General features: G+C 37.3%; 1 protein-coding gene across 1 annotated transcript in view; it reads left to right on the top strand.

The window, feature by feature from the left end:
* TPRG1 (tumor protein p63 regulated 1) overlaps positions 1-25,828 on the top strand; it is a 172,279-nt gene that overhangs the window by 65,428 nt on the left and 81,023 nt on the right. The window contains exon 4 of the mRNA XM_011999877.1: positions 9,773-9,949. Coding sequence (XP_011855267.1) covers positions 9,773-9,949 — 177 coding nt within the window. The remainder of the gene's footprint in view (positions 1-9,772; positions 9,950-25,828) is intronic.

The raw sequence follows: 25,828 nt of genomic DNA, 5'->3' as shown, positions 1-25,828 counted from the left end.
ACTTAAGTACAAATCACACAAATATGTATAGGACTTGTATGCTGAAAACTACAGAATGCTGATAAAAGAAATCACAGAAGATCCAAATAAATGAAGAGGCATACTGGGTTTGTAGATTGGAAGACTCAACATAGTAAAGATGTCAGTTATCTTCGAATTTGAAATACAAATCAAACGCAATTCCTATCAAAATCTAAGCAAGATATTTTTGTAGGTATAGACACATTTATTTTAAAATGTGTGTGGAAGGACCAAAAAAAGAATAGCTAAAACAATTCTTAAAAAGAATAAACTGCTCTTAACTGGAAGGCAGTTCCTATTTTCTGTGGTGGAACTTCAGTCTTTGGCCATAGCCGACTGGACAAAGAGAGGTTAAGTCATTAGACAGCCTGTGACCCAAAGGGAGAGCTTAAGGAAATGATCTCGGTGAACAAAACTATCTATCTTGGGAATCTGAACTGAGAGATACAGAGATACCACAGTTAGTTTTGAGAGCAGATCTGAAAATTCATGTACAGTCAGGACTAAGGAAACAATTAAAGGCCACAGGCAAGAAGGAAGTAAAGAGGAATGAATATTTATGGTAGTAGAAGTCATGCACCAGTCAAGAGAAACATGAGGTGTATAGAGAGACACAGGAAGCGTGATAGAGACTACTCTTGAGAGAGTAGCTTTTGCTCCTTGTGTCTTTCCAGGTACCAGGAAGCCCAACTGTACAGTGGCTGGGCTTCCGTGGGATTCCTCAGAGTATTTTTACAGCATATTGCCTCATCTTGGGTTTGCCTGATCTGGGCTGTGTCCCCTCTGCCATACAAGCTGTAACGAACAATACTACAGTAGGCAGATCTCTCTCCTGCTTAAAATAATAAAACAATGGAGGTGGCAAGATGTGTACATTTGTTCTATCTTGTCCCTCTGTTCTTCCCTCCTTGCAGCCTCCTTACAATGAGGTCTTGTTCTCCTGCCAGCTTCCTTGGCTTCTGATCAAGTGAATCCCCTCAAGTGAATTCGGAGGAGGAGAAGGCTGGTCAGGGGTGGGCCTCTTGCTAGCTCCTGGTGTGCTGTAGAGTACCTGAGCTATTCAGCGGTTTTGTGGGAAAGAGAGAAGGAGGAGCATGTGTCCAGATTCTTTTCTTTTGTGTAGTTTTTAAAATATCCTCTTACTGATGGTAGCGCAGTAGAGAGAGCAAAATTGCCGGGTCCTGTAAGGAAAACAAGTGGGAAAAGCGTCTTGATGGAACGTATGTAGCCTGGGATGACAGTCAGCTGGATTCTGGCCTTGGCTCTGTCACCTCATCCATGTCACTTTATTCAGGCTTGGTTGTTCCATCTGTAAAGTGGGGGGTCATAATCATTTCATGTGAAAAACAGTCATAAATTGCAAAAAAAATGTGTTGTGTCTGTGCATGTGATCTGGCTTCTGCTCCAATCTCCCTCCATTCTCTTTGCTCTCTTGCCTCAGTCATGCTGGCTTCCTTGCTGTCTCGTGGACCTGCATGGATCCCATCTCAAGGACTTTGCAACAGTGTTTCACTTTACCTGGAATACTGCTCTCCCGGGTATTCCCCTATTTCCTTTTTCTCCAGGTCTCTGTATTGACTGGTCTGTTTCCTTTTGTCTGTGTCCCCTCCTAGAATGTAAGCACCAGAGGAGATTGTTTTGTTCACCATTATACCATTGGTGCCTGGAGTGCAACAGTGGATTAATTAATATTTATCGGATCAGTAGGGGGATTACTTCTGGCCTGATTACTTGGTATTGGTTTTCTAAAGAAATGCTTTCTTTATGCCACACAGTGAGGAGTTCAATCGCAAATCAGTAACTTCACTTTTCAGCTATTCATATAATCCTGAGCTGCTGCCCTGTGTCTTCTGATGGAGGCTCATATTTGCCTCCTTCGTTGGCTTCTCTGGCCAGGGTATCTAAATGAATGTAGCATAACTCCTTCAACTGGTACTCTCATGAGTTTCCGTTTGGATCTTTTTTTCCAACTGTTCCAAGTTCTGACTTCTAAGGTGTTCCACAACAGCTGCCTGCAAAGGGAACTTTACATATAATGCATGGTCTATATTTTAAGTCACAATAACTTAAGTATAACTTGTAGTAACTTGCAGTATAACAAAAATAAGACTAGTTACGCCAGAAAAACCAACAGACGGAAACCTTTCTCTTTTTCTTTCTCTCTCTCTCTCATACACACACACCCCTATAAAACATATATATATATATGTATGCACACACACACGTGGAATTAATGACTTCTCTTTTAATTTTTTAGGAAATTAAAATGAAAATATTTTGTATGTCTGAAAACTATTATAGGCTTGAGGACTTCTCTTTAAGTAGATTTACTTCACCCATCCCCTCATTAACTCATTTGTTATTCAATAAATATACAAAGTGTTTAAGGGATGTAGAAGAATCTTCATCATCATCACCATCATATTAATAACCAACAATATTTGAATATTTTTGTGTGCTTTGTATTGCATTAAATTCTCCGTATGTCATATCTCTTTTATCCTAACAACAGTCCTACGAGGAATATACTATTATTATCTTCATGTTGGAGACATGAAAACGAAATCTTAGAATGGATAAGTAACTTTTACAAGATTGTACAGCTAGTAAGTGGCAGAGCTGCATTTCCAACCCCAAACCTGTGTGATAGAAAGCCCGTCACTGCTCAGGAATCTTGCGCTCATCTGTATTTATCAGGATTGTTGGTGAAGATCAAAAGAGATGATATGTACATAGCTACTAGCACAATACCTGATCTATAGAAGACCCTCTTATGGAGGCTTCTGTTGTTATAATCTAAGAAAAATTCATGGCAGAATTATTCCTCAGTACATGTAAATTTCAGAAGCGTCAAACCTGGTGTGTGTGTGTGTGTGTGTGTTTGGGTGTGTATCTCTTTCAACTAAAACTTAATGTTTGCGATTTTTATTGAATTTTTAGAACTTACAAAGCCCTTTGTTTTATGAAGAAAAAAAATGGCCACTTTTTTTTTTTTTTCTGTAATCAACTGCAACAATATGATGGAACTCATGGTAGGATTTTCCTTACTAAAGAGAAAAAGTATCTTTTAGGGGACACATAAATGGGTGTTTCCAGGTCTTTCCTACCTGTCTTTTATGGGGACACTCTATCTGTCTTATATTAAGTGCAGCTTAAAGAAGTGTTAACAAAATGAATAAATACTCCTGAGTCCTTTCCTTGTGAACATTTCAAAGAATCATTCGTACTTTGCTACTTGTGCTTTTCCAACCCTGAGATTTTTACCAAACAGCAGGAAATGAAGTGTTGATAAGAGAACCTTCTGCAAGGGCATTGAATAGATGCTTAGGGTAGCAAACCCTCTGGGCAAGAGGCTGGGAATCTGGAGACCAGAGTTCAGCTTCTGTGGGCTTGAGTTGCCATTGTCAAGCCTCATTACACCACACTACTCTTCCTTACATATTTACCCCTCACATCTCCGAGGATTGTATATTCCTTAATAGTGGTATGATATTCTCTCTGTTCCTGGTAATTAGTACAGAGCCTGGTATGTGACGGGCTGCATGGGATAGTCAGGGAAAAAGTGAACTCCAGGGAGACAAGTCAGGAAACCTGGGAACAAGGAAGGTTGGTGACAATTGGGTTTCTATTAGTGTCCTGTGTTTACTTTGAGAGCCCTCTATTTTAAGCAAATTGGAAAGACCCAGGGAAAGAGTAACCAAATGACTGAAAGAAAAATATGTGAATGTGTGGATTATTTAGCTAAAGGTTTTTCAAGACTCCACTTAACTCAGAGGGAGAGAAATTGCTTTGCTTTAATGCCATGCATTTTTCATCTGTGTGTTTTTTGAAGAGCAAAACAAAATTGGATCCTCTTCAGGGCCTGAAACCCAGTGGGTGATCAGGGAGTATGTGTGGAATGAATGATTCAGTATTTTCCTCCCGGGTTGCTGATTCCTGGTTAGCTAAGATACTACCTTTCCAAGGGCTGGACTAAGAGGTTTGAAGGTGCATGAAGGTTGATTTGTAAATCAGCAATAGTAACTATTTAATATCAAGGAAGATGCCTCTACTGAGAGTGTGTGTGTGTGTGTGTATGTGTGTGTGTGTGTGTGTATGTATGTGTGTGTGTGTGTATGTGTGTGTGTATGTATGTATGTGTGTGTATGTATGTATGTGTGTGTGTGTGTGTGTGTGTGTGCGCGCGCGCGCAAGAGAAAGGGAGAGAGAAAGAGAGAATAATATTAAAATAAAATCTTTCTTGAAAGGAAATTATTTCCAAACCACAAACTAATTTGATACAGCCTTAAAAGAGCAACTGAAAGTATTGCTGGGTGTGGGGCTGGGGCCACTGGGAGGGCATCTGTGATGATTTGAGTAACTGGGTGTGGACACTGGAAGCTCTCGGGATGGGTCCAGCCTGTGATTCCTAGTTCACTGTTGCCCTCTGCTGGTGAAACTGTTGTCATCCCAGGAAACTGAAGACTCACGGAGCTCTCAGGTGCCTTTTTTATCTGGGGGAGAACCTAGGCTCCTCCTCAACTGGGGAAGTGATAATGGTGCTGAGGAAAAGTGGCAACTAGATGAGATGCACAGAGTCCTTCACCAGGGAAGACGGGCTCTCACGACAGAGGGAATGGATCTCCTGGTTCTATATATTTCGTTCTGTGACCTGCTCATTTGTGGAGCCCCTGCTCTCTCTTGGACTCTTTGCTGAGCACAGTGAGGAGACACAGATAAAAATAAAGCACTGATTCTACACTAGAGGGGCATCCATTTAATATGCGTGGGAGGAGAAATGGGTAGGATAGAAAGCACTGTAATATAAAGAAAACTGTGATTAGGGCCACAACTGAAGCACTGATAGAGGCATGTGCAGATTGATTGATTGATTGATTGATTGATTGATTGAATGAGACAGGGTCTCATTTTGTACCCCAGGCTGGAGTGCAGTGGTGCTATAATAGCTCGCTGCAACCTCGAACTCCAGGACTGAAGTGATCCTCCCACCTCGGCCTCCCGGGTAGCTGGGACTACAGCCGTGGACCAACACACCCAGCTAACTTTTTTATTTATTTTACTTTTAGTCCAGACAAGGTCTCCCTATGTTGCCTAGGCTGGGCTCAGACTCCTGGGCTCAAGTGAGCCTCCCACCTGGACCTCCCGAAGTGTTGAGATTATAGGCCTGAGCCACCACGCCTGGCCTTGTGCATATTTAAAGGGAGGAAAGATATTAGCCACTTGTGGATAGGGGAGGTGAGTGTAAGGCTCCACGGAATAGATAGCATTTAAGCTGAAAACCTAAGGACGGGTAATTTATTTAAAAAATACCTCTCCTCTCATATCAAAAAATTTAATTTGTGTGTGGTCAGAAAAACTAAACTCTGGCAAATAAAAGCATAAAAAGTAATAAAAGTCACCTGGAATTCCACCACTCACAAATAATCACTGTTAACATTTTGATATGTGGATGATTTTGTTGTTGATACAAAATTGGAAGGATACCACAGGTAACGTTCCATATCCTGCTCTTTCTCACTATTTTGGCATGAACATTTCCCCAATGTTACTGATTGTTTATTGACAGAAAATATGTCATTTCGTGGAGTACTATTTCAATGTATAAACCTGAAAGTTGGGTTCCCCAAACAGAATGAACCAAGGCATATAGGTTGTGTAGTGCAAGGATAGCTTGTTTTTTTAGTAATTCATTTCAGAAGTATGTTTTGGATACCACAACCTTGGAGACACAAGGCTAAGAACTGACTTTGTATTTTTAGAGTTTACAGTATAGGAGAGGAGACAGACATGAATTCTGTCATCATAGAAATAACTATAAAATAGCATCCAAGATAAGTACCATAAGGGGGACATATGCATGGTCTGAAAGCGTATACCGGAAAGAAGAGAAGTAGCCACAGAGATTTGAGAAGGTTTGCTGGAGTAAAGGGTAATGGAGCTCAGCTCTATCAGAGTTAACTAGGTGGAGATCCTGAGCAACATTGCCTGCAGAGGGAACAACATGTATGAAGGCCTTTAAGTTGGAGGGGGCATGGTGAATACAAGGATGTGAAAGAAGATAAAGGAAATGGAGTGGAGAGACTTGCCCTGAGAGGGAATTGAAGAAGTAGTTAGAGCTTGGCCCTGCAGAAACTTTTAGACCAGGTTAAGGGTTTCGATCATTTCTCAGAAGAGCAAGAACTGTTGAAGTGTTTTAAACCAGGGTAGGGCAGTAAAGATGAGATTGAGATTTGCTTTTTTATTCCAAAGAATCCCCTCACTGCAGTAGGGTGAAGGGATTGGAAGGGAGCAGGAGTATACGTAAGGGAATCAGGTTTGGATGACTAGTAACCCAAGCCTAGTGCGAGAGTGATTGCAATAATCTAGGCAGGACATGATGAAAGACTGAATTAGAATGGTGAAGTGGAAGATGGAGAGAGGTGGGTGGCGTTGACATCTTTACCTTAGGAGTAAAATTTGTAGGACTTGGCATGGAATGTGAGGAAATATGGTGAATCCGAATGACTCCCAGGTCTCTAGCTTGAAGAACTGGATGGAGGAAGGGTTCTTCCCCAAGCTAGGAACACTGAAAGAGGACAAGGGTGGAAAAAGACAGTCTTGATTGTTGTTTTGAAGAAGTTTGCTAGAAGGAACAATTCCGGGAATGGTATGTCTCATCACATCAGCTTCTTGAGGAGATGGGTTATACCATGTTTCCACACCACACTGAAGGGTCCGCTTTTTAAACGTAGGTAGTACTGAGGAGAAGGCAAACACTAGGCTTGAATATGGTGTCTCGGTTCCTGTGTCAGCTCCCTGCACCACCGTTTGTTGGGTGCAAAGCATTGAACAAGTCATTTTAAGGGTCGGTAGACCTTAGTTTCTTTGTCTTCAAAAAAAGGATAATAACATTTAGACCAAAGGGTTCTTGTGAAGATTAAAGAACAGTGTTGATATTCAAGGACCTTGTAAACCTCTCTAAGCTGTACAAACACAGTACATTTTTATTCCTATTCCTATATTTGTTGTTATTGCCACTTAAAGCTCAATGCTGTTAATATTTGGAATATGCAATTTAATGGTTCTCCATGAGTTCTTAGGGGAAAAATTGTGATTGATGTCTAAATAAATAAACATACAACCCAGGAACTTGAGATGGTAGCCCCAAACTATGTATAAGCCTGTGTGTTTACTTGAATTTAGATATTTCTGACATGTAAATTATGCAGTTTGTGTCAGAGCATAGCACTCTGTATTCCTAAAAAGAATCCTCCTTTTTTTCTGAATCCTTTACCTTTTAAAATACATCTCATTATGGAGTGCTGACATTTTCAGTAAAACCATTCAACCAAAAGCTGAAGTTTTTTTAGACTAAAACAAGTCTGGTTTATTAGGCAGCAGCTTATAACTTACTGCTAAGTAGATGCAATCTATTTAGGGAAGTTTATGTAGATATCTGATAAGACATTTTAGTCTTCATCTCTTTCTGACTAAGACTGAGAATGTCAAGCAGATTCTCAAGAATTTCCTCTTTCTCTCAAAGCAGAGGAGGAGGAGGAGGTGAGTATCCCTGTATGGAGGTGAGTATCCACTGGATGGAAACTATAGAACCAAGACTTAAACCAGCTCTCTTAAACTTTATGCCATCTCCTTTCACAATACCACTAACTTTACTAGGGTAATCTAGCTCAGTGTTTTTGGCCATAACCTTCTTCAATGGGTTGTGGTAAGATATAGAACTAATACTTATCAATATATAATGGCAGGCATATACTAGGACCTCAATTAATGACCTCATTCTTCTTTTCTTCCTTTTTCTGCTTCTCCTTCTTTCTTTCAGTTCTGTCTCCCTTTTTGTGTCCTTTGTATCTTCTCCTGTATGTCCTCCTATTGATTCAACTCCTAACTTCATCTTGCCTATCTGTCATTAGACTACACTGTGAAGTGGCACATAATTGGGTTACCCAAGTCACTTAGTGACACGGGTGCCTTCCAGCAATAGTAACAGCTAATTTATAAAGCCCTAACAGAGAATCATTTCTTTTAATCTTCTCCCCAAAGGGATGATGTGAGTACTAGTATTGTCTTCATTTCACAGACATGGAACCTGAGCCATAGAAAGGTTAAAAGTCCAATTTTCAGAGTTAGTAGGTGATAAAGCTACAGATTTCCACCTCCATCCTCACACCACCAAAAGGCTTCCAAAATGATGATAACTGGAACTTATTTATCCACTCAATAGATATGTATTTAGTGCAGGCTATTTGACCGATGGGGATGGAGTGAATAGCCCAACAGACACAGTCTCTGCCTTCATGGAACACACACATACACACATACACACACACACATGCATACACACACACAGGGTTGATACTCAGCCTACTCAGCTTGCACTTATTAGCGTTTCCCTATCTTCAGTATTGTGGTGTATATTCTGATTGGTCAGTGTCCACTTGGTACCCATTGCTAAGCATTTTATACTTCATTTCTTCTTACAAACTGTGATAAATGCCACAAGGAGGAAAAGATGTCTGCTTTGAGGAAATGCCACAAGGCCAAGTTTATACAGAGTTTAGGAAATCCTCTTTGAATAAGACATTTGAACCATGACTTGAACAGTGAGTCTTTTCAGCCTACTCTGAGATGACCCTGAGTAGGGGCCGGATTATACAGGCGTGTAGTCCATGTTATGAACCTAAACTCAAGGGGATGCTATTTAATAAGGTGAACGAGGAGTGACATCATTCAGTTTGTATGTTAAGAATTACACTGTGGTTACTGTGTGGAGAATGGTGGGAAAGGGGTGCCCATACCATTTACATATTAGATTGATTCTGTGTGGTGAGGATTCAGACAAGAATCGGTCATCAATCAACCTTTTCAGTTTTTTAGGGAAAAACAAAACATGTACTAAAACAATTCTAGTATAAGTCTCGAAGTGCTGTATCCTAAAGGCTATGGTAAGCAGACAGCAAAAGCACTGTCAGTGTGGGGGAATTATGAACCATGTTCACTCTCTTTTAACAAGAAGCTATTGTTTTTTTCTTTCTGTTCTCTCTGTTGGAGAAATTCTGAACTCTCAGTCAGAATGTTCCATGTGTGTCCTGGAAGGCTCTCACATCTGAGGCCAATTAATTCAGTAAACACTTATCTAGTTTATCTCCTTATCTACTTTACTCTGGTTCATAAAAATCTCACTTCTCTTGTTTCACATTTCTACCACAAGGATATGGTAGGATGAGCTGCAAATAGGAATGAGATAACTTGGAAGACAGTGGACCTGTGTTCAAGTCTCCAATATACTTCCAGTCAGCAATGCAACCTTTGGAAATTAGCGTAGGCTAGTTCATGGTGAGTAAATTTGTGGTACGGATTCAGCTAGAACAGAGAGATATTTTTGGTGTCCATGAGGGAAGATGTCCTCCATGAAGTTTCCTAGAGGACTGGGAAGATGTGGGGAAGTATGAGTCAGTTGACTGCTAACACAACACACACTGGGTATTCCCCTAATGGATTCCATCGTGGATAATCAACCATCTTTGACCTCTGGGATGATGAAATAGTTCTCCATCATCTTCCACCTTTCCTCCTTCATTAGTCATGGGACCAGACCGAGTGGGGTAGTGGCGTGGTATTAGGTATTTCTCAGTCCCTCTCTCTTCTGAGTTCATCAAACGTCACTGTTTTCTGTGCTAGGAGAGATGTGAATATCATTGTTTTTGACTCAGGCTATGTCGTCAATTTTTATTTGCTGTGATGATTCCTATAGGATAGACCACTGGAACAATGAGCAGGAGAGAATTCTGCTGGTCACGGACAAGACTCTCTTGATCTGCAAATATGACTTCATCATGCTCAGTTGTGTGCAGCTGCAGCGGATTCCTCTGAGTGCTGTCTATCGCATCTGCCTGGGCAACTTTACCTTCCCTGGGATGTCCCTGGACAAGTGAGTATATATCTTAGACTTGAAGAAGTGGTGCAGCAGGGATGGACATGCAGGGAAAACAACCTGAAAATTCAGTTTGGCACTGTAAGCTGGGAGAACCCAAGGGAGGATAGTGAAATCATGAAAGTTGAAATCATCAAACTACAGTTCCTACTCTATGTCAGCCTCCAGGGGTACAACCTTAAGTAAATATATTTGTTTGTTTTCACGCTGCCGATAAAGACATACCCCAAACTGGGAACAAAAAAAGGTTTAATTGAACTGACAGTTCCACATGCCTGGGGAGGCCTCAAAATCATGGCAGGAAGGCAAAGGATCTGCTTATATGGCCACAGCAAGAGAAAATGAAGAAGGAGGAAAAGCGGAAACCTCTGTTAAACTCATCAAATCTCATGAGACTCATTCACTATCACGAGACTGGCATGGGAAAACTGGCCCCCATGATTCAATTACCTCCCCCTGGTTCCCTCCCACAACACATGTGAATTCTGGGAGATACAATTCAAGTTGATATTTTGGTAGGGACACAGCCAAACCATATCAGTAAATTTGTATTTTAGTATGAGGACATGACAAATAAATCGCTAAATATAAGAAAGAAAGAGCTGTGGGAACATGGGGAAAATGCACTCGACCGAATTTGTGTGTCAGATAATCAGAGAAAACTTTCAGAAGAAACACTTGAGCCAATATTTAATATTGGGTAGGAGTTAGCCAAAGAAGGACCAAAGGGGAAGAACATTCCAAAGAGGTAGCTAAAAAGTGGAATGCCTCTGGGAATTGAAATTATTCTGTAAAGCTCAGTGGATAGAACCAAAATGGGTAGTCGCTCTTCTTATAAAATGTCTCTTGGGATCATTCCTGGAAGCTCAGTGACATGGGGGTGGTGAGGTGTGTCAACTGTTTCACAGATGTTGACAACTACCAAGAGACTTGGGGAGGTCTACAGAGGAGAATGCTGAATTGGGCAAGTTCCTGTCATGGTCTTCGAGGCATCTGCCTTTACTAAACATTTTAGATCTAAGCCAGAGAAACAACAGTCTTCCTCTAAGACTGAATGTGTGGTCTTCCCAATGAACTGTGAATTCCTTGAGGGCAAATATTGATTTTGTTGTCCTTTAAACAACTGGCATTAGGACTAGCACATAGTAGGGTCTGAAATATTTTCAAGATACAGAAAAAAGCACAAGTTCATCAGGTGACTGACTTTCCTTACACTATGCATATTACATGAAAAACTTATTTTTGCTTACTCTTTTCATGGATGCAGAAAGTGATTAATTTATTAAGTTCATTAGCTTTTAAAATTGTTGATTTTTTCAATAATAATATTACACATTGTAAAATATATATTTAAATATTCCAAAAAATGTTCATTTTCAGGAACTCTCTCTTCTACACCAGACCCTTGGTTCTTCAGCCTTCTCTCCATGGGTGATAGTCAGCAGTTTCTTGGGTATTTTAAAATAAATAGTCTATAAATATAAAAGAATAAAAAGGTCTGTATTAGTCCATTTAAACGCTGCTGATAAAAATATACCTGAGATTGGGTAATTTACAAAAGAAAAAAGTTTATTGGGCTTACAGTTCCACGTGGCTGGGAAGCCTTCACAATCATGGTGGAAGGTGAAAGGCATGTCTTACATGGTGACAGACAAGAGAAGAACTTGCACAGGGAAACTCCCATTTTAAAACCATCAGACCTAATGAGACTCATTCACTATCATGAGAAGAGTGTAGGAAAGACCTGCCCCCATAATTCAATCACCTCCCACTGGGTTCCTCCCACAACACATGGGAATTGTGGGAGTTACAATTCAAGATGAGATTTAGGTGGGGACATAGTCAAACCATATCAAGGTCTCTCTGTGTATATATGCTTATGCACATTTAAAAGTATATATCTACACACTTATTTATTATGTATTATTTTACCTAATGAAAGCACATGTCATAAACTGTCCTGCCTCATGCTATAATATCTACCAGTGGTACACTTTGGAGATTTATATAATCATCTATAGATCAATCTCAGTGTTTTTTAATAATGCAGAATATTACATCTTAAGCTTGATCTATTTAGCCAGTCCCTCATTGATGTGTATCTATTTTTACTGTTGCTACTACAAAGTGCAGCTACAAATATCCTTGCTTGCAATACTTTGCACAAATGTGCAATTGTTTCTGTAATGTATTAATGAATTCCTGGAAGTGAAATTTTTAGGTCAAAGTCATGTAAATTTTAACTGATGAGTATAGTCAAATTGCCTTCCAGACAGGTGATACCAATTAATACTTTCACAAAGTGTGAGGGCAATCTTTTCCACACACCCACACCAATATCAAATGTTCCAAAACCTTTTTACATTGCCAGTGAGATAGTAAAGAAAAGTCTCCTATTTGAGGTTTGAATTGCATCACTAGAATTTGAAGAACAGTATGTGTTTTTATCCTTGGATTAGAAAGCCATTTTATTTATTTTTCAGTGAACTACCTATTTATGACTATATCCCGTATTTTTTTTTGTTTGATTTTTTTCTTATTGATTTGTAAGAGCTATTTGTGTATTAGAGCACTGAAATCTTTTTCTGTCCTATATGTTGCAAATAAATTTTTCCCAGTTTGTCATATCTCTTTTAATGTTATTATGCTATTTTTCATGACCTTTAGTTTTGGGGTATTGATATGGTTTGGTTGTGTCCCCACCAAAATATCAACTTGAACTCTATCTCCCAGAATTCCCACATGTTGTGGAAGGGACCCAGGGGGAGGTAATTGAATCATGGGGGCTGGTCTTTCCAGTGCTATTCTTGGGATAGTGAATAAGTCTCATGAGATTTGATGAGTTTATCAGGGGTTTCTGCTTTTGCTTCTTGCTCATTTTCTCTTGCCACCACCATGTAAGAAGTGCCTTTCACCTCCTGCCATGATTCTGAGACCTCCCCAGCCATGTGAAACTGTAAGTCCAGTTAAACCTCTTTTTGTTCCCAGTTTGGGGTATGTCTTTACCAGCAGTGTGAAACAAACTAATACAGGTATCAAATTTCTCATTCTTTCAAGCCTTCTAAATTTATGTCTTTTTGAGAAAAGCTTTCTCCATACTATAATTATAAAGTAAATTTCCAAGTTTTTGTCTAGTAATTTTATTTTACTTTTAACAATGGACTTATATTTCATCTAAAATTTGCCTTGAGTAAAGAAGAAAGTGTGCAATCAACTTTAATTTTTATACAGATGACAGGCTAGATTTCTCAATATCATATATTTAATATTTTATATGTATTATTTTATAATGTAGTACTTTCCTCTGTGAATTTCTATACCTGGATTCTCTATTCCATTCCATTTGTGTTTCTTAAAGCTCAAAATAGTTTTAATTATTATAACTTTATATTATGTATCAATATCTGGTTGAGTTACTCCCCATTTATTAGTCTTGCTTTTTAGAATTTGCATATTTATTTATGCATATGTATTTTTTCATCAGCTTGCCTAATTTTTGAAAGTCTTATTTTTATTAAGATTTTCAAATATTAAGTCAGCTTTTCATTCCTAAGATAAACACATTTGGTTGTGACATGTTATTCTTTTTATGCATTGGTGGATTTAGTTTGCTAATATTTTATGGATAATTTTTATGCCTGTGTTCATGACGGATATTACTCTGTTATTTTCATTTTTTAAAATGTTTTTGCTAGGTTTTCATATTTTGGCTATGCTACCATCATAAAACAAGTTGGAAAATGTTCCCTCCTCTTTTGTTTTCTAAAATATTTTGTATATAAGTGGAGTTATCTTTTCACTGACTATCTGATAGAGTTAATAAGGGAAATCTTGGCTTGATCATTTCTTGGTGGGAAATCCTCATAATAAAGTCAATTTATTTTATAAATATTGTGTTTCTCATAATTTTTTCTCCTTGGGAGGCCCTCCCACCACAGGTCCTGAGGCCTAGGAGGACTAATTTTTTATTTCATATTAATTTTGATAAATTATATTTTTAAAGGAATTTGTTGTTTATTTAAGTTGTTGCATCTGAAGACATAAAGTTGTTAATATTATTTCCTTATAATCCCTTTAAAGTCCATAAGATATTTAGTGATATCTTCTTCCTTTCCTGATATTGGTCATTTTATTTGTCTGTTCTCTCATTGTTATAAAGAACTGTTTAAGACCAGGTGATTTATAAAGAAAATAAGTTTAATTGGCTTATAGTTCTGCAGGCTATACAGGAAGCATAGTGGCTTCTGCTTCTGTGGAGGCCTCAGGAAATTTCCAATCATGGCAGAAGACAAAAGGGAGAGTGAGGCATCTTGCATAGTGGGAGCAGGAGCAAGAGAAAGGGGAAGGTGCTGCATACTTTTAAGCAACCAGATCTCACTACAGTGAGGACAGTACAAAGAGGATGGTACCCATTCCTGCTAAATCTGCCCCCATAATCCAATCACCTCCCATTAGTCCCCACTTCTAACACTGGGGATTTAGTCCTCCTAGGCCTCAGGACCTGTGATGGGAGGGCCTCCCAAGGAGGCCTCTAAAATGTCTGTGAGGTGTTTTCCCCATTGTCCTGGCTATGAGCACTTGCTCCTTTTTACTTATGCAAACTTCTGCAGCCTACCTGAATCATTCCCCTGAAAATGGACTTTTTTTTTTTTTTCCTTTCTACCATATGGCCAGGCTTCAAATTTTCCAACTTTCATGCTGTTTCCTCTTTAAATATGAGTCCAATTTTAAGTCATTTCTTTGCTCATGTGTATGAGAATAGGTTCTTAGAAGCAGCCAGGCCACATCTTGAACGTGTTGATGCTTAGAAATTTCTTCCACTACATAATCCTAAATCATCACTCTCAAGTTGAAAGTTCCACAGATACCTAGGGCAGAGGCACAGTGCAGCCAACTTCTTTGCTAAGGCATAACGAAAGTGACCTTTGCTCCAGTTCCAAACAAGTTTCTCATTTACATTTGAGACTTCATCAGCCTGGCTTTCACTGTCCATATCACTATCAGCATTTTGGTGATAACCATTCAGCCAATCTCTAGAAAGTTACAAACTTTTCCTCATCCTCCTGTCTTCTTCTGAACCCTCTAAACTCTTTCAACCTCTGCCTGTTACCCAGTTTCAAAGTTGGTTCCATATTTTTAGGTATCTTTATAGTAATGCCCTATTCCTGCTACCAATTTTCTGTATTATTCTGTTCTCTCATTGCTATAAAGAAATATCTGAGACTGGGTAATTTATTTAAAAAAGAGATTTTGTTAACTTTTGCCTCACATATTTTGAGTCTGTTATTATGCAGTGGCACACGCCTGTAATCCCAGCACTCTGGGAGGCCAAGGTGGGTGGATCACTTGAGGTCAGGAGTTCGAGACCAGCCTAGCCAACATGGTGAAACCCCGTTTCTACTAAAAATAAAAAAAAAATTAGCCAGGCATGGTGGTGCATGCCTGTAATCCCAGCTACTTGGGAGGCTGAGACAGGAGAATTGCTTGAACATGGGAGGCGGAGGTTGCAGTGAGCCGAGATTGAGCCACTACACTCCAGCCTGGGTGACAGAGATGAGACTCCATCTCAAAAAAATGAAGAAAGAAAAAAAGAGTTTAATTGGCTCAGGGTTCTGCAGGCTATACAGAAGCTTCTGTTTCTGGAGAGGCCTCAGGAAACTTCCTGTCATGGCATAAAGAAAAGGGGAACAAGGCATCTCACATGGTAGGAACAGGAGTGAGAGAGAAAGTGGGGAGATGCTACACACTTTTAAATGACCAGATCTTACACGAGCTCACTCATTATCATGAGGAGAGTGTCAAGAGGATGGCATTAAACCATTCCTGAGAAATATGCCCCCATGATCCAATCGTCTTCCTATTGGGGATTACAATTCAAGATGAGAATTGGTGGGGACACAGATCCAAACCATATCAGTGATCTGTGTCTTCCCTCTTTTCTCTTTTCTGTTGATGATCATACCAATTCTGTTGGTTTTTAACAAGAACATATTTTTTGCTTGGTTAATTTTTACTATCATTTTGCTAATTACTAATTAGTTGATTTCTGCTCTTTTATTTTTTACTTTTTTTGAGGCAGAGTTTCACTCTTGTTGCCCAAGCTGGAGTGCAGTGGCGTGATTTCAGCTCATCGCAACCTCCACCTCCCGAGTTCAAGTGATTGTCCTGCCTCAGCCTCCCAAGTAGCTGGGATTACAGGCATACACCACCACACCCAGCTAATTTTTTGTATTTTTAGTAGAGACGGGGTTTCTCCATGTTGGTCAGGCTGGTCTCGAACTCTCAACCTCAGGTGATCCGCCCATATCGGCCTCCCAAAGTGCTGGAAGTATAGGTGTGAGCCACTGCGCCTGGCCCATTTCTACTCTTTTCTTTATTATGTCCTTTCTTCTACTTTGGATTTGCTCTTCTTTTTCTTTTTTTAACTGCTTAAAGTGCAACCCAAGGTTATTGATTTTAAACTTTCCTAATATGAACATTTACAGCTATAAATTTCCTTTTAAGTACTACTTTTGCTGCATCCCAGAGCTTTTGATATGTTGTGCTTCTATTATCATTTAGAGATATTTTTAAATTTTTCTTGTGATTTTTCTCTTGATCCATGGATACATTATAAGTTGTTTTGGCTAATTTCCAAATACTTCAGGTTTTTATAGATATCTTAATTCTACTTAATTCTAATTTAGAGAGCATACTGTCTTTAATTTCATTCTTTACTAATACTTTGAGATTTGTTTTATGAAGTGCATTATGATATATCTTTGTGAATTTGTCGTGTGCACTTGAATTTTATTTGTAGTTTTCTGCAAATATCAATTGGGATACTGTGTTTGATAATGCTGTTTGGATTATATATATTTTTACTGATTTTTTTGTGTGGTTTTTTAAGAGTTACTGAATGGAGTGCAAAAATCTATCACTGTGGAATTTTCTAGTTTTCTTTTCAATTTTGTTAACTTTTGTCTCACATATTTTGAGTCTGTTATTAGGTGCATGCACATTTGTGATTGGTGTCTTTCTGGTGAATTGAGCCTTTTTTTCATTATGAAGTATTCTTCTTTATCTCTGGCAAAATTTTATGCTATAAAGTTTATTTTAAAATCTGATCTTATTATAACCACTGTGTCATTTTTATACTGACAGTTTGCATAGTGATATGATTTGGCCATGTCCTCACCCAAATCTTATCTTGAATTGCAGCTCCCATAATCCCCATGTTGTGGGAGGGAGCCGATGAGAGGTAATAGAATCATGGGGGTTGATTTTTCCCATATTGTTCCCATGATAGTGAATAAATCTCTATGTATCTGATGGTTTTATAAAGGGCAGTTCCTCTGCACATGCTCTCTTGCTTGCCACCACGTAAGACGTCCCTTTGCTCCTCCTTCACCTTCCGCTATGATTGTAAGACCTCCCCAGCCACTTAGAACCATGAGTCCATTAAACTTTTTTCTTTATAAATTACCTAGTCTTGGGTATTTCTTCATAGCAGTATAAAAAGGGAGTAATACACATAGCATTTTTTTATCCATTTACTTTCTACCTATTCATGTCTTTGTATTTAAAGTGTGTTTGTTGTAGAAATCACACAGCGGGCTCATGCTTTTAATCCATGACCTGCAAGATAATGTTATAACTTGTGCTTTAATAAATCATAAGTATTTCAAAGAAATTTAGATAAAATAGTCTTTTATATTTACTTAGATGTTAACATGTATGATATTCTTCATTTCTTCCATAAGATTTATTTCCCTTTAAAGTCATTTTTCCTATACATGAAAAATTACATTTTAGCATTTCTTGTAGTATAATCTAGTGGTGATACATTCTCTTAGTTTTTCTTTCTGAAAATGCTTTTATTTAGTCTTAATTCTTGAGGAATATTTACTCTAGTTATAGAATTTGGCTTGACATTATTACTTCTTTTTTCTTTCAGCATTTTCAAGATGTTGTTCCACTGTTGTTTGGCTTCCATCTCTGATGAGAGGTCCACAATGATTTGAACTGCTATTCCTCTTTATATTCTCTGACTGCTTTCACATTCTATCCTTATCTTTAGTTTTTAGAAATTTGACTTTCATGTGCTACATGTGCTTCTTTTTGTATTTATCTTGTTTGAGATTATCTAAGCTTCTTATATCTGTAAATTTATCTTTCAACAAGTTTCGGAGGTTTGGGACTATTACTTTTTATTTAATTTTTTCTTTCTATTTATTTTCCTGGTACTTAAATTACATGTATGTTAAACTTTCTGATACTGTCCCACAAGTCTCTGAAGCTCTATTTCTTCCCATTATTTTCTCTGACTTATCTTCAAATTGGATAATTTTCTTTTCTCTGTCTTCATGTTCACTGACATTTTTCTTTGTCATTTAATTCTCCTATTAAATCTATCCAGTATTTTTTGTTTCAAATATTATACCTTTTTGTTTTAAAATATCCATGTAGTTCTTTAGTATAGGTTTTATTTTCTTAAGGAATTTTATATTTTTATTGTTTATGAGCATAGTTTCTTTTACCTAAATTAGCATAATTAAAATAATTGCTTTAAAGTTCTTTCTGATAATTTCAACCTCTTGGTCATCTCAGGATTGCTTCTGTTGACTGTCCTTTTTCTTGAGAGTGGTTCATATTTTCTTGTTTTTTTTCTGGTATATAAAATACTATGGGATTTATTCCTCCTTGAAATTGTAGTGACTACTTACACTCCAAAGTCTTCAGGTAGTTTTTTTGTTTGTTTTTTTGGCAAAGTGGGGAGTGGAAGAATGGGTTTTATTCACTTATCAGTTGTGTCTGCAGAATTTCTAGTTATTATTTTCAGGAAAAGCAGTCTGCTGGGAATCTATGCCTAGTTACTGAATTTTATCAAATGTTGTTGCTGCATCTTTGAAGATGATCATATATTTACTTTTCTCCTTAGGTTTAATTAAAAATGGTCACACATTTTTATTATTGAAACATTTTGGCAGGTTGGAGGTATGAATACTACCTGGAATTAGTATATAATTATTAATGTGCTATTGAATATTAATATGTGATTAAATATTAATTGCAAGTATTAATAGGTTTTTGCATTAATATTCATAAATTTAATTGACATATAGTTTTTTAAATCAGGCTGTCCTTGTAAGTTTGGTTTCAATGTTAGATAATTTTCTTAAAAACTACTTTCTTTTTATTCTCTATTGACTGTATTAGATAAACAAAGGGCTTTATTTGTTACGTAGAAATTTGGTGTGTTTCACCTATGAAAATTCCTGAACCTGGTGCTTTTAAAGGAAGATAAACGCTACAACTTTCTCAATTTCTCTATAGCACTGACATGTTTATTTTTTTTTTCTTTCTTTTATGATAACTTTCAGTCATTTATGTCTTATTATTAGATCACTTAGTTTTGTAGAGGTTTGTAAATATTCACTCAATTGAGAAAGCCTAAAATAGGTAATTAAAGAAATAATAAAAGTTTATTTTGCAGAGAATTACTTTCTTCTGTGTGTGTGGATTCTATTAGCTAGTGGTTGGTTGATAGATTTTAAAGTACCACTTCTTTTGGGTTTACTTGTTCATAATAGAATTCTTTTTTTTTTCATTCACTATTTTCCACATTTATCTGTATTATGTATTAATTCTATATTTGTATATATATTTTGCATTTTATAAATAACTTCACTTGAAATTTTAATTCATTTATGGCTATTTTTTGTTAGATATGTGAGCTTTCTGAGTATTAAATTTTCTTTAGTGTGGCTTTTTCAGATACATAATAGTTTTTATTATTATATTTCATATCCTAATATTATTGTTTGTTCATTTCCTCTTTGACCTGAGAATAGATTGAAGTAATTTTATTTAAAGTTGAATTTTTATGCTTTAAAATTTTGTTATTAATTTATAGTTTTATTACATTGTGTTCAGCGAATGTCTTCTCTTACTATTTCGACTCTCTGGAAATTACTAAATATGTATACCTTTAAATCACCAATTTTTTAATCAATTTCTTAAATACTTAAATGTGCTCTCTCTGCTTTCTACTTTCTCTCTCCTTGGAATTAGCATATCACTATTATACTGCTTTCTCTCTTTTTGGAATTAGTATATCATCATACAGAGTTCTACATATAGAGTTAGTAAGTGGTAGTGAGATTAGTATATCATATATATAGAGTTATACATGTAGAGTTTCATAAGTGGTACTAAGATCTACTATCATTATGTTATTTAGGTATACTCTATCTTTGTCTATTTAGTAATAAATGTTATATGTATTGCTACATTTAGTTACATATATGTAATGTTTATATATACGGCTACTTGATTTGTCATACATTGAGATAGGATAAATTTTTTTTATTACTGTGGTGGATTTATTTTACTCTTGTGACTTTATATGAATGTTGATATTGTATTTTTTGTTGTAGAAATATTCATAGATGTTGAATCTTTACTTTAGATGTAATATTTTTCATTATAGAGTTTAATTACTTTAATACTTTTCCTGATGAATATTGCAACCCTTATGTTCTTTTTATTTGAATTTTCTTGGTATATCTTTGCCTGTTTTATTTTGAGCATTTTGAGTCTCTTTGTTTTTGACGTGCACTTGCATACGTCGTATAATTGAATTTTACTTTGTGATCCACTTGGGGTCTTTTTCTTTTAATAGGTAAGCTTAACCTATTTACATATATTAATACGACAGTTGTGGTCTAAATTATAACATTTTGATTTTTGTATTATTAATTTTTAAAAATATATTACCATGTTGTCTATATTTCCTTTGCTTTTCATTGAGTGCGTTTTTTTCTAACAGAGTAATCATAGGTTTCTCTTTCTACTAGTGATTGTAAGTGTAACTTAATAGTCTTACGTTTTTTGAATATTATCCATTGACTCCCTGATATAAACAGGGAGTCTCCCTGATGTAAACTTCCCATTTACAAGAACATCCCAATTCCTTCATCTTATTTTTCTACTTCTACATCATTCTTTCAAGTTGCTTATAATGATCATTATTAGTTACTTTAATGGTTATTTATTTAGATAATATGCTTCCGGTTTATGTGCCATCTTAGCGTTCATTAAACCTCCATTCCAAAAGATGAAAAGTTTGCATATTTGTATCATTCCCATAAAATCTCCCCCTTAATCTCCCTTCTTTCATTAGTTTTACCAAAGAAACTTTAATTTTTCATGGAATATTATATTATATTTCCCACGAGGCACCCAGTTGTTACCACTGGGGGCTGATGTAATTCCAGCCTTCCTAATTAACCTGTGCAGCTTATCCACATTTGCATCCTGTGGTTAGAGTGGGGAAGCCTGTGCCAGCAGCTGGCATCTGTTAAGTGTTAAAGGGCTTCCTCTGGGCACCCTGGGCAAGGAACATATCGTGATGAAGTGATGGTTGTTTATGTACTGCTCAGGGTTTCTCAGCAAACATCCATATTAGAGTACTGGCAGAGGAATCCTGGGTTCTAGTCCCAGTTTTACAACTGTTACTTTATTTGTTCATCTATTAAAAGGTGACATTAATCATCATTCTGCTTCATTAACAGTCTTATTGTTAGGTTCTAATGACATAACTTGAAAGCACTTTGTAATATGCCTCATAGATTTGAGGTGTTAACAAGTTCTGATTTTTTTCCCCCCAGATTAAAGCTTTTGTTAACATGGAACTAAGTAGACTAATTTGATTGTTATCTTTACTTCTAACTTACTTGGCCCTTCTCAGGCATTAAGTCACCATTATAAGGTCAAAGGTAAGGCAGCAGCAGGGAGAGAAAAGAGGAGGAGGCAAGGAAAAATCAGCTGCTAAATAATGGCAAGCTGACTCCAAAGGAAAGCCTGGACAGAGTCTGAGCAAATTCCCTTGTTAAAAAAAAAAACAAAAAAAAACCCACGATGATTTAATCTTAGTATCCACTCGCTGTAGGTGGTAATGTCGATGCTGTTTTCAAATATCTTTACCTCCCTTGTGCTATTTGACCTTCAACACCCAGGAAAAGGCAGAGCTGATTGAATACATCTTCCAGGTGAGAAATGTGAGACTGAAAGGTATTCAGGGATTCATGCATCATCAGCTATTGATCACGGGCCTTAAAATCTGTTCTTCTGACTCTCTGTCCAGTGTTTTTTTCTTTGGATATATAATATTTTATCCTCCTCTCTCTCCTTTACTTGCCTCTCTTCCCCTCTTCTCTTCCCTCCCTCTTCCTCTTTCTCTCTTTCCTTACCTACGGTTGTTTTGGGTTTTTTTGTCCTTTCTCTTCTCCCTTCCTCTCCATGTGCTCCTCACTGTTACTGGAACTTCTGCTTAAGAGACCAAGAAGAGCACTATCAGAACTTAGCAGACAAGTGCCAGCATATCCACGTACTGGTACTTAATAAAACAGACTTTTGTTTTATGCAGTTTGCCTTTGGCTTAATATGAAGGAAAGGGGTGATGGCAAGAGACAACTAAAGGCTGTGGATGATTTGTGTGAAATGAAGGCAGATTCTCTTTGAATGAGAACATTCACCAGAGACAGAACCAGGAAATAGTAAAAGGCCTGGTTCATCCTCCATTGTAACTAGTTGTACATACGTATCTTTTGTTATTGTTGCTTATCTGAAATCTTACCTCTATCATAATTGGATTTATTCCAAGATTTTAATTAAGAACCAATTTCCATAATCCTATGGTGTTTATAACCTCCCAGAAAAGTAGAGGAAGGAGGGGAAGACTATGGTTCCGTGACAATAACCACAGGTTTAAAGCTATGACTAATCTTAACCACACCATTTTCCCGCTATTTGAATTTGGACAATTTACTTTAATTTGGGGGGTTCTCAATCAATCTATAAAATGTCAATAATATAAATCCTTGCGAGGCCTAGCTCATAGGGTCATTTTAGATTCAAATGATGGATGTGACAGTGCTTTTTAATTTTTAAAGTGCTAAAATAAAGTTTTCATTTAAAGAGGTTTAAAAATCTATATTGTTAACTCTCTCATTTTTTTAATTTTCAAAACATATTTATTCTCAAAGCAAAATGTGTGGATATTTCATGTTTTAATTAAAAACTGGAGACGGGCGGATCACGAGGTCAGGAGATTGAGACCATCCTGGCTAACACGGTGAAACCCCGTCTCTACTAAAAAAATACAAAAAACTAGCCGAGCGAGGTGGCGGGCGCCTGTAGTCCCAGCTACTCGGGAGGCTGAGGCAGGAGAATGGCGTGAACCTGGGAGGCGGAGCTTGCAGTGAGCTGAGATCCGGCCACTGCACTACAGCCTGGGCGGCAGAGCGAGACTCCATCTCAAAAAAAAAAAAAAAAAAAGAAAGAAAAACAAACAAAAAAAAACCTGGAGACTATTTTTAGTTTCATTTACATATTGGAAAACAATACAGAGTGATTTGACAGGTACATCTCAGTAAATCCCAGTTTTTTATATTATTTATCATCTCTACCTATATTTTCTTTTCTTTTTTTAAATTATACTTTAAGTTCTGGGATACATGTGCAGAGCGTGCAGGTTTGTTACATAGGTATACATGTACCATGGTGGTTTGCTGCACCCATCAACCCATCATCTACATTAGGTATTTCTCCTAATGCTATCCCTCCTCAGGCCCCTCATCCCCCAACAGGCTCTAGTGTGTGATGTTCCCCTCCCTGTACCCATATGTTCCCATTATTCAGCTCCCACTTACGAGCAAGAACATGTGGTGTTTGGTTTTCTGTTCCTGCGTTAGTTTGCTGAGAATGATGGTTTCCAGCTTCATCTATGTCCCTGAAAAGGACATGAACTCCTTTTTTATGAGTGCATAGTATTCCATGGTGTATGTGTGCCACATTTTCTTTATCCAGTCTATCATTGATGGGCATTGGGGTTGGTTCCAAGTCGTTGCTATTGTAAATAGTGCTGCAATAAACATACGTGTGCATGTGTCTTTATAGTCAAATGATTGATATTCCTTTGGGTATATACCCAGTAATGGGATTTCTGGGTCAAATCCTATTTCTAGTTCTAGATCCTTGAGGAATTGCCACACTGTCTTCCACAATGGTTGAACTAATTTACACTCCCACCAGCAGTGTAAAAATGTTCCTATTTCTCCACATCCTCTCCAGCATCTGTTGTTTCCTGACTTTTTAATGATTGTAATTCTAACTGGCACAAGATGGTATCTCCTTGTAGTTTTGATCTGCATTTCTCTAATGACCAGTGATAATGAGTTTTTTTTCATATGTTTGTTGACCACATAAATGTCTTCTTTTGAAAAGTGTCTGTTTATATCCTTCACCCACTTTTTGATGGGGTTGCTTTTTCCTTGTAAATTTTTTTAAGTTATTTGTAGATTCTGGATATTAGCCCTTTGTCAGATGGATAGATTATAAAAATTTTCTCCCATTCTGTAGGTTGCCTGTTCACTCTGGTGATAGTTTCTTTTGCTGTGTAGAAGCTCTTTAGTTTAATTAGATCCCATTTGTCCATTTTGGCTTTTGTTGGCATTGCTTTTGGTGATTTAGTCATGAAGTCTTTGCCCATGCCTATGTCCTGAATGGTGTTGCCTAGGTTTTCTTTTAGGGTTTTTATGGTTTTAGGTCTTATGTTTAATTCTTTAATCCATCGTCAGTTAATTTTTGTATAAAGTGTAAGGAAGGGGTCCAGTTTCAGTTTTCTGCATTTGGCTAGCCATTTTTCCCAACAACATTTGGGAATCCTTTCCGCATAGCTTGTTTTTGTTAGGTTTGTCAAAAATTAGATGGTTGTGGATGTGTGGTGTTATTTCCAAGGCCTCTGTTCTGTTCCATTGGTCTATATCTCTGTTTTGGTACCAGTACCATGCTATTTTGGTTACTGTAGCCTTGTAGTATAGTTTGAAGTCAGGTAGCGTGATGCCTCCAGCTTTGTTCTGTTTGCTTAGGATTTCTTGGTTATATGGGCTCGTTTTTGGTTCCATATGAAACTTAAAGCATTTTTTTCTAATTCTCTGAAGAAAGTCAGTGGTAGCTTGATGAGGATAGCATTGAATCCATAAATTACTTTGGCCAGTATGGCCATTTTCACGATATTGATTCTTCCTATCCATGAGCATGGAATGTTTTTCCACTTGTTTGTGTCCTCTCTTATTTCCCTGAGCAGTGGTTTATAGTTCTCCTTGAAGAGGTCCTTCACATCCTTTGTAAGTTGTATTCCTAGGTATTTTATTCTCTTTGTAGCAATTGTGAATTGGAGTTTGCTCATGATTTGGCTCTCTGTGTGTCTATTATTGATGTATAGGAATGCTTGTGATTTTTGTACTTAGATTTTATATCCTGAGACTTTGCTAAAGTTGCTTACCAGCTTAAGGAGTTTTTCGGCTGGGGTGATGGGGTTTTCTAAATATACAATCATGTCATTTGCAAACAGAGATAATTTGACTTCCTGTCTTCCCATTTGAATACCCTTTCTTTATTTCTCTTGCCTGATTGCCCTGGCCAGAAATTCCAATACTATGTTGAATACGAGTGGTGAGAGAGGGCATCCTTGTCTTGTCCTGGGTTTCAAAGGGAATGCTTCCAGCTTTTGCCCATTCAGTGTAATATTGGCTGTGGGTTTGTCATAAATAGCTCTTACTATTTTGAGATATATTCCATCAATACCTAGTTTATTGAGTGTTTTTAGCATGAAGTGGTGTTGAATTTTATCAAAGGCCTTTTCTGCATTTATTGAGATAATCATGTGGTTTTTGTCACTGGTTGTGTTTATGTGATGGATTACGTTTATTGATTTGCATATGTTGAACCAGACTTGCATCTCAGGGATGAAGCCACCTTGATCACGGTAGATAAGCTTTTTGATGTGCTGCTTGATTCTGTTTGTCAGTATTTTATTGAGGATTTTCACAT

The sequence above is a fragment of the Mandrillus leucophaeus genome, unplaced genomic scaffold, assembly GCF_000951045.1.
Source record: "Mandrillus leucophaeus isolate KB7577 unplaced genomic scaffold, Mleu.le_1.0 Scaffold607, whole genome shotgun sequence".
Lineage (NCBI taxonomy): Eukaryota > Metazoa > Chordata > Mammalia > Primates > Cercopithecidae > Mandrillus > Mandrillus leucophaeus.
This window is presented reverse-complemented; position numbering and strand designations above follow the sequence as displayed.